This window comes from Stegostoma tigrinum, chromosome 20 (assembly GCF_030684315.1).
Source record: "Stegostoma tigrinum isolate sSteTig4 chromosome 20, sSteTig4.hap1, whole genome shotgun sequence".
In the NCBI taxonomy this organism is placed as follows: Eukaryota; Metazoa; Chordata; class Chondrichthyes; order Orectolobiformes; family Stegostomatidae; genus Stegostoma; species Stegostoma tigrinum.
This window is the reverse complement of record NC_081373.1, coordinates 43,313,762-43,331,633: the sequence shown is the minus strand read 5'-3', so window position 1 is coordinate 43,331,633 and position 17,872 is coordinate 43,313,762. Positions and strand designations below refer to the sequence as shown.

Sequence of the window (17,872 nt, the reverse complement as noted above, 5' to 3'; positions counted from 1 at the left end):
TCTATTGTGAAGTTGCATTGAGCAAAATTATGTTCTTTTTGAGGAGTTATTTAATTTAATGAAATGGTGCCGGAATGTGATTGGGAAGCCAAATGATGCGTGCAATTTTATGCTGAGGCTGTGTGAAATATGCTCCAATAGTGGCTAACCATTGGTCAAAAGCAGAAGCAGTTTTTAGGTTGACTTAAGAGGCAAGGAGATCAAAGGTTATGGGGAATAAGTGGGAGAATGGTCTTGAAAAACTTAGCAACCATGATTGAATGGTAGAGCAGGCTGAATGACTTAATTTCTTTTCTTGTATCTTATGGTCTTACATGTGACGTATGTGAATACATCCTTATGTGATTGACATGGAGTCTGGCATCTTCAGCTGCACCAGAAAACTCAGATATGAAAGAAAAATAAGTGTACACTTCAATCATGTGCCAAGCACCGGTATATCTAGTCTGAAGGTTGAAAGTGGATGCTGATTTATCTGATAACCAAATTAATTCTTGATTGTTCATGTTTTAATGACATTTGGCTAATAGCCACATCATAGTAATGAAGAGATTGTTGAGAGTGACTTGCATCATTTCGAGAAATCTGTTTCTGTTAGCATTTGAATAGTGGATTAAAATAGTGATGTTGTAAAATAACAAACATTTTGGTTTCAAAATAGCCATTTATTAAGTTATGTTCTTAGCCATTAAATTCTAGGGTTCATTTTTAGAAAAAAAATCAACAACATAGTATTAGCACTTGCAGCACTGCATGTGGATTTGAAATTAAAGCCAATTTTATTAGTTGACATTGTCTTAAAGCTAGCCGTAACCACTGCTATTAATGTAATATTGATTATAAATTCTAGAAATTTAGGATCATAATTTTGACTAAGAATAAAAGCAGCAGACATTGCGTACTAAAAATAAATTTAATTAATTCAAGCATGTTTATCTCAGCCATTGACAAATTTATTCTCAGGTTTGCTCATGTTTCACGTTTGAGATGAAATTCATACACCGTAGGATGTCCTTGTGTCATTAAGTCCCTACCCAAGTTCATCTCCCAGGTGAGAAGAGATGGTGTTTGAAGGATTGTGCCACCTTTAAAATGTTTCTTTGGAAAACAGTTTGAACCACCACCACCAACAACAATAAAAATATGTCAATATCATTAGGTGCGCACATCATTTTACAATGATCTTGTCTCCCATATAAAGTTCTGAGTTTTGAACAGGTACTGTCCCAGTAAGTGCTTTTGTAACTTCTAACATGTAGAGACAAAGCAAGATTTTGGATGCCAAGGCCAGTGTTGAATTTAAAAAAAACATATCCTGAGCAAGTTTTAAATAGCAGGGTAATGGAACTCTGTTTTTGAAGGGGTTTTCACTCTGCGAATGGAGGAAATGATTCTGCGTCTGGTCAAGTTTTTATCCTAATGTTTGATGTTAAAATGGTCCTCCAATATTTACCAGAAAAAATTATTTTGCAGTAATCTACCTGCTAAGTCGGCAGAGGAGGCTCAACGGCACAGACAAGAATACGATGAGATGGTGGCAGAGGCAAAGAAGCGAGGTACTGAGCATGATACAGTGAGATATGTGAAATAGTCTCAGCTTCGTTGCCTACAATGAAACACGAGATCATGCACAAGATGATCATGCAAAAGAAATTTTGATTCCGTCATTTACAAAGTTAACTTATTTACACTTTTTAACACTGTAGAGTGCTACTAATCATTGACTTGGAAGAATAAAATGCAAATTCAGTTCCTGAACCTAACCACATTATGTCTCATGGCAATAACAATATTTCTGTGGTTGTTGTGAGGGGGAGAAACAAAGTGGGTGGGGTCTTGGGTAGGACGATAGAGATGGTGATTGTAGAAGGCAATCATACAAAGCTGGCTTTTCAGGATAGCTTCAAGTTTCCTCTCATATGGTCAATGATCTAATTGTTAGAGTTCTGAAAACAAATTGTAATTCTGCAATGGAGGCAATCTGTCTAGAATTGTTCACTAACAATTTGTCACTCATGAACAGTAATTAGAATGTTGTTGGGAACTTTAATTTGATTCAGAAATTAAAGAAGCACAACGAAGAAAAAGAATTATGAAGGAACGATTCAGACAAGAAGAGAGCATTGCTCATGCTATGATTATTTGGAACACAGATATTCTTCCCAACTGGGAGACCATGTAAGTAGGTCATTATTGAAAAACAGTACCTTTTTTAAAATTATGACAGTTGTGTAAGTCTAGTAATATCCTTTTTCTCATACTTAGTCGCAATACACGGAAGGTGCGTGAATTGTGGTGGCAAGGTATTCCACCAAGTGTCCGCGGGAAAGTGTGGAGTTTGGCTGTTGGTAATGAACTGAATATCACTCATGGTATGTACACGCTGAATCTTTACTTAATTACTTTTCTTTCTCAACAAGTAATATATTGTGCTTCCAAAACAGTGTAGCAAATACGTTATTTTGTCAGCCTTCCTGTATCAGTTTAGACGCATTTTCTGCTTATTATGCTCTGGTTGGTGTATTTAGAAGACAGATGATTGACTTTGATCTTTCATGCAAAAGAAATCTGAGGTTAGACCGGGAAAAGGAGCTTGTGTTGATGGTGTTCCTGATTAGTTTCAGGGAGCTGACTTCAGTTATGATATTCCTCCTGCTATCCCGACTGAGTTCCTCTACCTCTGCAGATCAAGGTTGATTTGCATCCTAATGTAAAGTTCAGTCATAGATGCAAGCTTATGAGTCCATTGAACTCATTTAGTTTATTATGTGAAATGTCAGTGTCGTGATGTTGCAGGTGTCATTATACCTGCAGATAATTATGTGTAAGAAAAGGGAGTAAACATGCTATCAGCCATGCCACAGTGTTTCAGTATATAGTTGTACAGCATATTATATAATCCCTACAGTGCAGTCCATCGAGTCTGCTCCGACCCTCTGAAGAGCATCCCACCCAAACCAGCCCCCCTACCCTATCCCTGTAACCCTGCATTTCCCATGGCTAATCCATCTAGCCTGGACATTACAGGCAATTTTGCATGGCCAATCCACCTAACCTGCACATTTTTGGACTGTGGGAGGAAACTGGAGCATTTGGAGGAAACCCTTGCAGACACAAGGAGAATATGCAAACTCCACATAGTCATCAGAGGGTCGAATTTAACCCTGTTCCCTGGTGGCGTGTGGGAACAGTGCTAACCACTGAACTGCTGTGCTGCTGTATAACAATCCAGAAATTATTCCAGCTATACTTGATCTAATTTAAGCTTATTTCTAAGTACCACTGAGCTGTGTTGAAGGAATGATGTTCTTTTAAACTGAACCAGATTTAGAAGTAAGTTAATGTTTCCTTTGCAATATTCAGAATTTTCACTGAAATAGCAAATAGGAAAACACAAGTTTCATATTTTGTGTCCATGTTCCCTCGTGTGACTAGCTTTTGATTTCAGATATTCTGCTGAGAATGTAGTAAATGGAACACCATGTCTTCCAGAAGAGACCAGCACTGAACCACCGTGTCTCACCCTGCCTGTAGGGATGTTTTTAGGGTGGTTTTGTCTGGTGTCCAGGATCTGTTTGACTCAGTCCAAAGGGGTAGAAATTAACTTTATAAAAATTGGCCTTAATTGTTTATAGTGTCTTTCCATTTCATAGAGCTTTATGAAATCTTCCTGTCTAGAGCGAAGGAGCGTTGGAAAAACTTCAATGACATTGGATCAGAGAATGAAACTGAAGGTAAATTGGCTTGTGAAGTATCTGTAAGGAAATTAATTATCAAATTGTCAATGCAGAAAAGCAAAATAGTCCTCTTTGCAGTTGTCTCCTTCCATTATTGTAGGCCTGTCTTATGCCCATGCTACATGCAGAAACAGTGACATTTAGCATTTGTGGTTTGCTCATTCGGCACTTTGTTCTCTAGCTTTATTAGACCTTTGAATCTGCTAATGTCAATCTTTTATTTCTGCTCTGGTGGCCTAGTCAGCCTAATCCACTTGTATTCCATTAAAAATGGTTATGTTGTAGATGTTTGACTCATCTTTGAGCTATGTGCTTTCACTGAAATATTTTTCAACACACAATAAGTATGAGAAGTCACCAATATGATTAAAACAGTGGAAAATACATTTAAAAGGTGTTTCATTTAGCTTTAACTATTAACATTGGTATTTCTTATATATTGATTACATAAAAGAAATTAAGGTTCAAGATGAAAAGCTTGAGCAATATTTAGACAATGAATGAACTTTGAGCACTTGAAAAGTAACAGCTGAAATCTCTACATGACCAGTTACAGTTAATAGTAGCACAGTACAGCATAGTCAGGAATTGCACACAAATCCTGCTGACATGTAACTCAACACTAGGAGATTCCTTGCCAGTTGTACTGAAATCAACACTGACAGTATGGCTCCCCACCCTTGCACATCTCTTATCGTAGGCCATGGCAAGAGAAGCAGCAATACTCAGAATATTACCAAGCCCTAGCAATTTAGATTTGAGTATCAATGATGCTCCTGATATTCCAAAACTTACCTCAACTCCTGATAGAACAGAGGCCCTCATGATTTTACTTGCAACTTCCAGGTTGTGTTGGAGGATCTGGGAAATCACTGGAGTGAAGACTCAAGATCTGATTGTGAAAGTTGCAGATTAACCACTTGGCCTCACGGTGCAGTATAAAACAGGGGACCCAGAACTCCACAATTTCAAATGGGTGTTACAACCACCAGCTGTCTAAAGGGGAAAATGAAATGACATTGGCTGGAGAATTTATCCAAACCCTGGAGTCACTTAGGCACCATTGATAGCTATAATATTTACCTACAAGAATAGCTGCATCTCATTCCTTGACACCAGAGACTTGAGTGAATGATCAACTTGAATGTCAGCATTGAGCTTGCTTTTCAGTCTGCAAAACAGAACGTACGACATTTGGGCCTTTATACTTGAAGCATGTTATCAACTTTGGCTGGAACTTGAGCAATTTTTTTTCTTTCTGCTGTTTGAGAATTGTTAATGTTGCAGTGCAAGCATTTGTTTCCAAGTGGCAGATGCTGGCACTATGACAAAGTAAATAAATTCTACTAAGTCAATATAAAGCTTTATACTTTAGTAAACATTTTCTTTCGCTTTATTGCCATAAGTGTTTAAGGAGATAATTCATAGTCCTGGGAAAATGTATATTCTACAATTAGGAAATCAAGGCATTTTCAACAAAGTTTTTATTTTGAAAATAACTGTCTCAAAAAATCAATCCTATTGTCAGTTAAGACAATGTAAATTTCAGTTGACTTTGCACCTTTCGGAAATGATTTGTTATTGTTTGTTTCCAGAATCTGGGACATCAACGGCTGATCGAGAGGCCAGTCTTGAACTGATAAAGCTGGACATATCCCGTACGTTCCCTTCACTCTACATTTTCCAGAAGGTTTGTAATTTTACTGGATATACACAAATCAAAGTTTCAATCATGGTTATTGCAACACAGAAAAAGACCATTTGGCCCTTCAAATTTTTGCTAGCATTTTTCTGAAAATAACCAACTAGTCCAAGCCAATTTTTCTGCTTGATTCCTAAGCTATGCAGTATTCTTAGTTAATTATTTTAAACTAAGATTTAAAACTTCTGGCTTCCATAAGACCAAGTTGACTGGATTTTCTTTTAGCAGTTACAACATTATACCACACTGTTTCTTGTAGATCTGTATAGATAATCAATGTCAACTTAAATTATTTTTCAGGTCAAGCAGAGAAGTGAGGGATTGAAGTAGGTATAGAGGAGAGGAGGAAGAATTGAAGAGCAGGACATGAGTTGTTCAATATGCAGTCTCTGGCAATGAAATTATTGCAATTAATTTGGTGTCAATGCCTGCAGATGATTAGGACGTTGAGGTGTGGTTACTGTGCAAAATTCAAGTCAGTGATCACAGGGTGAGCCAACCAGTAGGGAGGGCAATTGGGGAAATGTTACAATGAAAAAAATGGTTTGTGTGTGTTGTATTTTTTTTTAATGTTGTTAAGACTTGAACATCATCTTGTGTTGTATTTGAAGGGTGGACCATATCACGATCTTTTGCATAGCGTCCTTGGGGCATATACCTGCTACAGGCCTGATGTGGGATACGTAAGTACTTGACCTTTTGTGACTAATGTATTTGTAAAATTTGGTTTACAAGCAAGAGCTACTTGCAAATCATGTTTCTGTTTGCTAATTGCAGTTTTAGTGAACCACTCACTGGTATGCATATATTTCATATTTTGAGGGTAAATGCAGGCACAAAGATGACACTTGTAAAACATCTTTTGCCGTATTGAAACTCTGATATATTGCAAAGACTTTGATATTTCTGGTCTGTCAGTTTTTTTAAACCTTCCATGATAATATTTAAGTTTAGAATCCTGCCAGTACACCCGTGAGATTGCTTGTTAGAGATCGATTGCTTATCCTGCCTTGCATTCAGGGGCACTAGCCACCTGCTGTAAGTGGTCCTAGTCTGCTGCTTCATAAACGAACCCATGAGTCTTGTATCCTGGAGTTAACTAGCATCTGCTGGTATAATATCATTGCAAAGGGGCTGAGACAATATTTTCAGCTTGACATGGAAAGTAGATATTGTCAAGTTGTATGAATTCTTTTAATCTTTTGAGAGGCCGAACTTTTTTTGAGGGGGCGTTGGTAAATGTCTGACAGTTGTTACTTTTTAACCCTGAGAGGCAGCTTTTTGGAGGAGCACAGGACTGAAATTGCATGTGGGCTGATCCTGGAAATGCAGCTACCTTCTCTGAAGGGCATTACATTATCTGGCTGTTAATATTGTGATTTGTTTGTGGGTGCTAACCCACAAATCACCATAATTATTGTTTGATCATTTCCAGTGTTTGGACTCACTGGGTTGCCAATGCAGTACCATAACAGTATAGTTGTCATATTGCCATACCTTGAACATTATTATGAAACCAACCTGTTAAGTCAAAAAATTTTAATAAATGACTGAAAATAAGTAGCATTTCCCCAATCACCAAGTCTGATTACAAAATAACGAAAGTAGTCAATACTATCCTTAAGAGCAGGTGCAGTATTCAGCTTTAAATTTTATTTTTTCAGGTCGTTTGTGTCCGAATTTCCAAATAGAGATCTGCCATTTAAGGCATTTGTCAGACCTATCTGACGCTGGACGTTGCTCTGTAATTGTTAGTATTGCTGGTGGTATTCTTGAGGGAGCAAGAATACTCTGTGATCGTGAAAAGTAATTGCCTCCCTCCAATCTGTTACTCCAGTTACGTTCGCCGAGATTAAAGAAAACGGATTCTCTGCTCCCTGTTGCTGGAGCAGATTATATTTCTGCTTTCAAAAAAAAACTACAGGTTTTGCCACCTGCTTTTCCCCCCTTTAAGAGAAGGTGGTGACTGCAGTTGAAATTCTGCACACTGATTCAGCACTATTGGAAGCCAGATCGTAATTTTATTTCAATAAATCCATTCATTACCGTGTCATTTCCTGCAGGTCCAAGGAATGTCTTTTGTTGCTGCAGTGCTCATCCTTAATTTGGAAGAAGCAGATGCTTTCATCGCCTTTGCCAACTTATTGAACAAACCCTGTCAGCTGGCATTTTTCCGTGTGGATCATAGCATGGTAAGGTCATTGTACTGTACAAATATCTGGAACATATAGTATGTTTCTGTTGTGTATGAAAGTGCTCTGCAACCTAAAATCGTCTGTGGAGCTACTGAAAACTGGACTATGACAGCAGAATTGGGTCTGTTTTAGGATGTGCTATAGGAAAAATGACTGTTTAAATCAAAGGAACTTAACAGTTAGATGTACAGATGGATCGGTTTAAGTGGCAAATTAAGCATTAGCGCCTATTCCTTCTGTGGAAAAAAAATTACACCACTGTTCACTTCCACAATACAGCAAATTTATTAGAATAGTCATGAGAGTCCAGCAGAAGACTCTTTTGTAACTCAAGAATTTAGTGCATAAAGTGCTACTAAAAGAATTGTCTTTGGAAAACAAGCTCTCACTTCTCTGCTAAGGAGTTGAAAATTTGTGCATTTATTATATGTTTCTGCTTATGCACCTTCCATGTGGAGGAAGGTATGCGAATCGCTAACTTAATATTCCGACTGACATAATTGAGATGCATGGTCTTGGAAAACCCACATAGCAAAGCATGTGTTGAAGATCACTTTCATCATCTTTCAAAAAAGTCATTCTAGTTATTATGTGGAGGATAGGTTGAATTTGATTGCAACAACCACAGTGATGTTAATAAAAATACACGAGGAAACAATCCTTGAAACATGAAGGACCGTGATCTCAAGGGCTGGTAAGCAACCATTACACATTGTAGAGATGACGCATTAGAATCAGTAAGTTCTCACCAAATTCTTTGGTTCATCTTAGTTAGCTGGTAAACCACTACAAAATTGAGGACTCTGTTATGACTCTCAACCCCAGGCAAGTGGGACTCGATTTTTTCTTTCTCTTGCAATTTTATGGCCTCTCCTCAGAATTTGTCTTTGTGCTTGAAGTGAGATTATGTTGGATTTGACTGTAATCCTACACATCAAATAGCATGACAACATACTCGTGTATGTTCCACTAAAAATTGGGTCAGGCAGCATTCTCCTACAGATACTTCAGGTGTGCATTTCATGGGCACAGGTAGAAAAACTGAAGGGGGAAAAAAAAATCCAAGTAATATAAAAGGGAACATTTTTAACAGATTCAAAAATGCCGTTGGTTGTCATTTGCAATGTGAAATCTATTCACTTGATGAAATAGACTGCCCACTGGGAATGCTTTTTGTCATGTTGTAACTGCTGAGATCAGTTCCTCTTAACAATGAACCTGGTCTCCAGTGTTCTTATCGTATGTTTTCTAATATTGATCTTGTTGGAATCAGCCCAGTCTTAATATAGTTGCAACCAAAAGCCTAGAGAAATATTCAGAGCTTCCTTAGTACAAGCTAATGCTGAGAGTTCTGAGAAATCATCTTTAAAAACTTGTTTATTGTGAAAATTATGAAATTGGTTGACAGATCTCTTCAAAAAATTGTTTCAGCAACTTTAATTTTAAAAAACTCTTCTCCTCAGATGCTGAAATATTTTGCATCATTTGAAGTGTTTTTTGAAGAAAATCTTCCAAAACTATTCTCACACTTCATGAAAAATAATTTGACGCCAGATATCTACCTTATAGACTGGTAAGTTCACTGAACGTGTTTGTATTTTAAATTTCCAGTAATAATAATGCCATTAAGAGTCAGTGTAGTGTATATGTTGACAGATCAGTTTCTACGTTATGGATTTAACCCTTTAGAGTAGCTGAGTGAATCTGACAGGTTAGATTTCATTTCTCACATGAACATGTACACAATTTGAAAGGCATAAAGCGAGTTCGTATAATAAATTTAAGAATTGTCACTACAGTGGCCACTGTGTATTCATTTTAATTGTTGTGCTCTTCAAACTGTAGGATATTTACACTATATAGTAAGTCACTGCCTCTGGATTTAGCTTGTCGAGTTTGGGATGTCTTTTGCCGCGATGGAGAAGAGTTCCTGTTTAGGACAGCATTAGGCATCCTCAAGTTGTACGAGGACATTTTAGTGCAAATGGACTTTATTCATATAGCTCAATTCCTTACCAAACTGCCTGAAGACATCACATCAGAAAAACTTTTTGCTTGCATCACTACTGTTCAAATGCACAGCAGCAACAAAAAATGGACACAGGTGAGGAAACACGTTTAAGCAATAGAATGTTTAAGTTTAAAACTATTAGTAGCACAGAATGCATAATTAATGTGGAAAATGTTTGAAATGTGAAAGCCTATAATTAGCAACAGAGGCTTTGCTTTTCAGTAATCAACAGTCACTTGAACAACAAGAGCAAAACTCCTTTGAAATATAAACTAGTGTTCTCTAAGTTATGGGTTAAGCTCTGAACCATAGAATCCCTAGTGTGGAAGCAGGCCATTCAGCCTATCTCGTCCAAACTGACCCTCCAAAGAACATCTCACCAAGGCCAACCCCATGCCTGTAATCCTGCATTTGCCACGCCTGATCCATCTAGCCTGCACATCTTTGGAAACTATGGACAATTTAGCATGGCAAATTTACCTAACCTGCACATCTTTGGACTGTGGGAGTAAAGCAGAGCAGCTAGAAGAAACCTATGCAGACACGGGGAGAATGTACAAACTCCACACAGATAGTTGCCCAAGGGTGAAATCAAACCTGGGTCCCTGGTGCTGTGAGGCAGTGGTGCTAACCACTGAGCCACCATGTAGTAACATCTAATGTTCATCACAAATGAAGCAAGAATATAATGAGACAAACAATTTTGATCATTTTATGCTCAAGGCTTTTTTATCTGTTCTTTATTTTTGATATTATTTTGACTCCTTTTTAATTTCTGTTCTGTTGATTCAAGGTGATGAAATTTAATTTGTTACATGATAAATTAATGGCACAAATGGAAATAAATAGCTATAATAGCATTAGAGATACTCAATTGCAAGGTGACCAAGGCTCAAAACTGAATATTTAATAAATGGCACTTCAAGAAGGCAGGAAAAAAACAGCATGGGCAAAAAATTAGGCCAGTCATTGGAGTTTCGAATAACAACAGGTAATCTTATTGAAATTTTGATTTTGAGGGAGCCTGGCAGGGTGGATGCAAAGAGGATGTTTCCCCTAATGGGGAATCTAGCATTGGGGACACAATTTCAAAAGGAGTTTCCCATTTACAACTGAGTTGGGACAGAATTTTGTCTCTGCAGGTTATTAGTATTTGGTGTGTTCTTCCTGCCCAATCCCCAGTGGAAGTTGCCTGATTGGATGTATTCCAGACATTTTGGTTGACAATAGAACATAAACAAAAATTGCTAATAAAGCTTAGCAGGTCTAGGAGCTTCTGTGGAGAGAAATCAGTTAACACTTCCTTCTTCAAAGTTATTATTTGGTTGACAATGGAGTTGAGGTCTCATCAGATCAGCTGGAATCTTTTTGATTGGAGGAAGAGGTTGAATGCCTACTCCTCCTATTTCTTAGGTTCTTGTGTTTCATAACAGTATGTTCAGTACTAATTTCAATCCAAAGAAATGAGATGTTAGGATAAATAGTCAAGAGCATATTCAAAGAAATGGTACCCAGGGGGTGTTGTCAAAGAGAGAGGAGCTTAGAATTTCACAGTTGAAATTCCAGATCTTAGCTGTGATGATGCTATGGCTTTAAGAGTTAGTCTGCTCCAAAACCAATAAAATAAACGGCTTGTCAGGTCTTGTTTTTTTTAAGTTGGAATGTAAAAAGCAACCTGATTGGGTGGTACCAAGCTTTCTCAGAACAGTTTTTTTAGTTTTAGCCTTCAGTTGGTGTGGAATCCTTTACTCCTCTGTTACAGCTATCAGCTGGGGTTCTCTTCCCGCTGCTAGAATTACATGTCACACTATCTATTTTACTGAATTTGCCTTTGCCAAGGATGTGTTTATGGGGTGTTATTCTATGGGAGCTGTTAACTAGTAGTTAATATATATGATGTGATGCATTTTGATAGTTAAGCCAATTCTTCTTTTGTCTATTTTAATTAGTGTGAGAAGTGTGTTTTGTTTAACACCTTGTAGTTTGACCGCCTTACAACACAAACACATTACTAATAAATTTCCACAGTTTCTGCATCAGAAAATCATCTTTATCCACAACCAGTACTTTTAAATAAAAAAAAACAATGTAAGAAAGTATACTTTGTAAGTTGCAAAAATTACTAAAGATAAAATAATAAAAGATAATACTAAAACTATGAAAAATATTAACAAAAAATACTAAAGATAATGGAATTCTGAAAGAGAGGTTAAAAAAAAATGCATGAAACACTGATCAAGCATCAGCAGTGAAGGGGGAAGCTGAATTAATGTCTCTGAACAATGACCTTTCACAGAACTGGATGATAGAAATGCATAGCTTCCAAGTCCATAACCTTTCCCATCACCAAGATTGTAGATTTAGACCACACTGTAACATCCTTTTTAGTCTCTGTTAGGCCATCTGAAACACTGTTGAAACTTTTGCTCATGCTGTTATTACTTCCAGATTCAGCAACAACATTGCACTCCTGACTATCAACCCACCTTTCACCCTCCGTAAAACTGGGCTTATCCAAAACTTTGGAACCCATATCCTCATCCATATTCAGCAATGACCTGCCAGTGCTTAATTTTAATATTATTGTTGGTTAGAACACTCTCTATTACCTTTTTAAATAAGAAAAAGATAGGTTCTAGGCTATCTTCTTAATATACATTGAAGAGCTTTGGTCTGGTCCATAACAGTGCCAGATAGCTGAAAGCACATTCGTCAGTAGTGGCTGAAAGAAGGGGGTATGGACAAGGGACCAGAGTTGAATAAATGTAGAGCTCTCTAAGAGTTGTAGATTGCATGAGGTTGGACAGCAGGTACAAGGTCATAGCAATCAGATGGCCGAATAGAGGCAAATAAGGATGTTAGTGTGGTCTAATTAAAGGTATGGACTTGGAAGCATTTCTAATATCATCCAGTTCTGTTAAACTGTCATTGTTAACAAATATTAATTCCGTTTACCCTCCGCTGTTAATGCCTTAAACTAACAAGGGGGAGGAATATGAAGTTCTGCTGGCCCTGAGGTTCGGAGTGATGCAAAATTTTGAAATGTAATCATTAGTAATGGATTAAGCAGTAACAACTCCTGTACTAATCTGGTGAAGGTGTTGTAGCTGTGTGCAATACATCTTTCTGATATTGTCTAGGGTAGGTTCTAACATGGATAGATGTTTTTCATTCAGTTCACAATATGTTTTAGTTTGCTGGATTTGGGTTGTAGACAAAGATTTACCTTCAATTTTGAGTCTTCACGTTTGTAATTATGAATCCTATTAATGCTGCAAGTGCACCTCCATCATCAAATAAATTTGAAAGTCTGGCTGAAGAGTTTTGGGTCATTTGTAAATATTCTTTCTTTCATCTTTATTATCCACAGGTGTTTGCTTCACTGATGAAGGAAAATAAGGAGGTTGAGAAAAATCACTGTCCTACCCTGAAGAGTTAATATTCCTGTGGGGACATTTGATGTTTGTGACAGTCAGTGAGCTGGAATTTGTTGGCATTAATGGTGTAGCAATACTTTATGTAAATTTCTTCAGTGCATCTCCTGAAAGTGGATGTCTGTTGGAATTGAAAGACTGAATACTGTTGGACTGTGAATGACCCAAAGATCTGTCTATCTTATCCCCACTGATGGGAAAAGTGTTATGGTGCAGTTGATCCTTTCGTGGCTTATATCCAACAAAATGAAATGTTTACACTAGTGTCAGTATTAAAGGAAAATTTGAATCCTGTGCAAAGTAGTTCATTTATTAGCAGACTGAAAACTGATATGTAAATTTATGAGCACTTAGAGACCAATCACCTTGCTGTACCTTGTTTCTGGTACACAAAGTACCTCTGAAGCTAGCTGGTTCCCAGAAACTACCTAATATGGACCAAATGGATTTTGAATGTTTTCTTCCATTGTGTGTAGCGTTTTAGTGATAGTCTTATTTGGGAAGTAGCTGGTTTTTACTTTTTAATGTGGTCATTTTACTTATGAAGATTTTGAAGTAAAAAGACAAAGCTGAGAGAACATCAAAAGCATTACTGTTCTAATTTACAGAATCACCACTTCTGTAAGCAGCCTGCAAGTGCTTGGTGTTGAAATATTCCACAGCATCCTCTAATATTTTCAAGCATTTCCTGTTTCTTGTAAAACTGAGATCTTTTATATTTCAATTACTGAACTGTGGCATTTTTTATTCAACTACTGAATTGTACTATGAATATTTTTATTGACCCTTGTTTCAGTAGTTAGCTGCTTTTCTGGTGCTTTCAACAACGGAACTAAGGATGTTGCATCATTTCCAGACCTGCAGGATAGTCTTCAAATAGAATGGTTGAATGTCAAAATTAAACTTACAAATATTGTACCACAACAGTTAAAAGTCAGTGTCTCTCAGCTGATGAAGGCTTTGTGATTGTCCTCAGACAGGTGCTGCGGGCTTGACTTTCATAACTGTGTATAATTTATGATGTGCAATATATTAAAAAAAAACTCCAAAATGGCATAGTGCTTTGCACAAGTCTCGGAATGTAACCGTGATAACATTCAGTAACTTTTATTTCAAATCAGGTGATGAAAACTGCTGACGGCTACAAACTGTAGCAATGTATACTAGATTGCATTGCTCAGTTCTGTTGTCTGCTCACAATGGAAAAGTGAGATTATTTGTCAGTAATTACAAAAGGGCAGAGGGCTAATTATCAGGCATTTTTCTAACCTGACTTGTAATTTCTGCAATGAATTTGGTGACCTTTGTGTAAATTTAAGATTTGTCTTGTGTGCAAATTACAGAGTATACTTTCTTACATTTTGTTTCTTTTTTATTTGAAAGACTTTGTACTTTATTTTCTTGTATCCTTAAACCAGTCCCTGTAGAATTCATCTTACTGGAGTATAAATATGAATTGTGTAGGAACTTTGTCCTTTGAATTTGTTTTAAAGTTTGTTAAAAGGAAGTGGCATGCTACATAAATAGTGTACTACAGATTGAGTGCAAAATACTTCGATTTATAAATTTTTATTTATATATCCTTTCAGTTAGTTAAATGAAGTTCTTAACTTGCTTTGTATTGTACAGATTTTCATACTGACTACAGATGTAATGTATATGAAAACTAATTGTAAATAGAAGGAAACAGTCCACAGCTAATACCACTAGATACCAGTTTCATATGTAAATAAAGTATGAAGTCAAGTGCCTACAAATGTGTGCTTTTTGTTTTACAATAACTTTCACATAACTAACATCGTGTTGACGGGTCATCAACCTGAAATGACAACTGTTTGTCTCCACAGATGCTGCCTGATATGAGTTTTTGAAGCATTTTTGTTCTTGTTTCAAATATCCAGCATTCGCAACATTTCACATTATTTTCAGTGTGGTTATCCTACTTGATCTCCAAAAAGAATGTTTAGTATCATGTGGCTAATTGTTCAATAGCTGTTCTTATGAAATAATTTTTTTTGAGGTTGCATGGAAATTTGGAATATTAGTTCACCATTGTCCCAAAGGAGCTTGGATCTGCACAGAAAGAGAGACAGACGCACAAGTGGTTTAACCTGAGGGTCAGTGCATCTCGGGCAACGTTGAGAAGCCCGGACTATCATAACCTCAGCCAGTGTGGAATTGCCCACATGCTGTTGTCCACTCTGCATTGCAAACCAACATCTAGCCAACTAAGCTTTGTGCCAAGCCTGTGTAGGCTTAGGACAAACCAGACTAAAATCAGACTAAAACTTTGCAGTGCGCAAAGAAACCTTTCGGTCCATTGAGTCTGCACCAACCCTCCGAACAGCATCCCCATAACTCTGTATTTACTATGGCTAATCAACCTAGCCTGCATATCGAGGTCACTACAGGACAATTTAACATGATCAATCCATCTAACCTGCACGTTTTTGGACTGTGGCTGGCAACTTATGTGGAGAACATGCAAACTCCATTCAGATATTAGACTATTAGTCCCAGATATGAATTATTACTGTAATCAGTGATTTTGTTTTTTTTTGACCACACTTCTTCCCCAGTGTGTCAGTTGCAACATACTATTTATGTTGACACTTATTCCTAGTCAAAGATAAAAATTAAAGTGAGGAAAATGGCACCTAAGGTAATTTCTACACTGTCAGCTGCATTTTTTGCCACATTCATGGGGATAAAAATTAGTTAGAACTGCATTTTCAAAACTACAACTGTCTAGTCTTGAATTCTCTATTCATTATTTCCTTTTTTAGTAATTTGCTGAACAACACTCACCCCCAACTTTGATATGTCAGTATTTCTTGAAATATTCCTTGACTCTTCAATACGCAAATGATTGTCCAGTTCCAACCTTGCTTTTCTTTCAACTCAAATGTGCTGCCTATTAAATCCATAGCTTTATCTGCATGTTAGATCGCCTCCTGTCTGGTTTCCAGCCATTTATGTTTTAACAGTTCTTATTGTTTGTGACTTTGATGTCCCCTGACTGCGGAGGGGGGGCAAAAATCTAAGACATCTCTCTTCCTTAAGTTGCCTGCAGCCTTTAACATGTTTGACAACACCTTCCTTCCCTCAATCTGTCTCCACTTTTGGGTGAGACTATACTCAACTTGTTCTATTCTTAACTATCCAGTCATAGTTAGGGAATCACCAGCAATGACTTTTCTTTCTCCTGCACCATTACCTCAGCTATCGCTGTAAGGATCTATCTATCATTTCCCATCTCTCATTTGTTCTTCAGCAACATCATCTGCAATCAAGTTAGTTTCCATATGTATGCTGACAACTCAAAGCTGTACCTCACCTCTGTATTCTCTCTCTTGCTTGTCAGAGTATTTGGCTGAAGAACAGAAATTTCCTCCAATTAAATATTGGCAAGACTGAAGCAATTAACTGCTCATTCAGAAGGTCAGGAGGAATGGGATACTGGGGAACTTAGCTGCTTGGATACAGAATTGGCTGGCCAACAGAAGACAGCGAGTGGTAGTAGAAGGAAAATATTCTGCCTGGAAGTCAGTGGTGAGTGGGGTTCCACAGGGCTCTGTCCTTGGGCCTCTACTGTTTGTAATTTTTATTAATGACTTGGATGAGGGGATTGAAGGATGGGTCAGCAAGTTTGCAGACGACACAAAGGTCGGAGGTGTCGTTGACAGTTAGAGGGCTGTTGTAGGCTGCAGCGGGACATTGACAGGATGCAGAGATGGGCTGAGAGGTGGCAGATGGAGTTCAACCTGGATAAATGCGAGGTGATGCATTTTGGAAGGTCGAATTTGAAAGCTGAGTACAGGATTAAGGATAGGATTCTTGGCAGCGTGGAGGAACAAAGGGATCTTGGTGTGCAGATACATAGATCCCTTAAAATGGCCACCCAAGTGGACAGGGTTGTTAAGAAAGCATATGGTGTTTTGGCTTTCATTAACAGGGGGATTGAGTTTAAGAGTCGTGAGATCTTGTTGCAGCTCTATAAAACTTTGGTTAGACCGCACTTGGAATACTGCGTCCAGTTCTGGGCGCCCTATTATAGGAAAGATGTGGATGCTTTGGAGAGGGTTCAGAGGAGGTTTACCAGGATGCTGCCTGGACTGGAGGGCTTATCTTATGAAGAGAGGTTGACTGAGCTCGGTCTCTTTTCATTGGAGAAAATGAGGAGGAGAGGGGACCTAATTGAGGTATACAAGATAATGAGAGGCATAGATAGAGTTGATAGCCAGAGACTATTTCCCAGGGCAGAAATGGCTAACACGAGGGGTCATAGTTTTAAGCTGGTTGGTAGAAAGTATAGAGGGGATGTCAGAGGCAGGTTCTTTACGCAGAGAGTTGTGAGAGCATGGAATGCGTTGCCAGCAGCAGTTGTGGAAGCAGGGTCATTGGGGTCATTTAAGAGACTGCTGGACATGTATATGGTCACAGAAATTTGAGGGTGCATACATGAGGATCAATGGTCGGCACAACATTGTGGGCTGAAGGGCCTGTTCTGTGCTGTACTGTTCTATGTTCTATGTTCTAATTGTCTTTAATTTCCACTGAGATCTTGTTCCCTAGTCATCAATTTCATTTCTGTCCCTCACAGCTATGTAAAGCTAAACACTGCTGTTTGCAGCTTTGATCTAATATTTGAGCCCAATTACATGTAATCCCTAATACCACCAAGTTCCAAATAGTTACATTTTCCAACTTTACACTTGCCTATACTCATCTGCTTTTATTACTGGCTCATCTGCTCTTCAGAGAAGTTCGACCCAAAATTCAAGGTGTTTCTT

General features: G+C 37.8%; 1 protein-coding gene across 4 annotated transcripts in view; it reads left to right on the top strand.

The window, feature by feature from the left end:
- tbc1d12b (TBC1 domain family, member 12b) overlaps positions 1-14,830 on the top strand; it is an 81,701-nt gene extending 66,871 nt beyond the window's left edge. For all 4 annotated transcript variants that reach the window (XM_048551176.2, XM_048551175.2, XM_048551174.2 and 1 more), the window contains 10 exons: positions 1,474-1,556; positions 2,061-2,178; positions 2,266-2,372; positions 3,654-3,734; positions 5,333-5,427; positions 6,051-6,122; positions 7,503-7,631; positions 9,098-9,207; positions 9,480-9,738; positions 13,016-14,830. In XM_048551176.2, the coding sequence (XP_048407133.1) occupies positions 1,474-1,556; positions 2,061-2,178; positions 2,266-2,372; positions 3,654-3,734; positions 5,333-5,427; positions 6,051-6,122; positions 7,503-7,631; positions 9,098-9,207; positions 9,480-9,738; positions 13,016-13,084 (1,123 nt within the window). In that variant the 3' untranslated portion in view covers positions 13,085-14,830. The remainder of the gene's footprint in view (positions 1-1,473; positions 1,557-2,060; positions 2,179-2,265; positions 2,373-3,653; positions 3,735-5,332; positions 5,428-6,050; positions 6,123-7,502; positions 7,632-9,097; positions 9,208-9,479; positions 9,739-13,015) is intronic.
- The last annotated feature ends 3,042 nt before the right edge of the window (positions 14,831-17,872 follow it).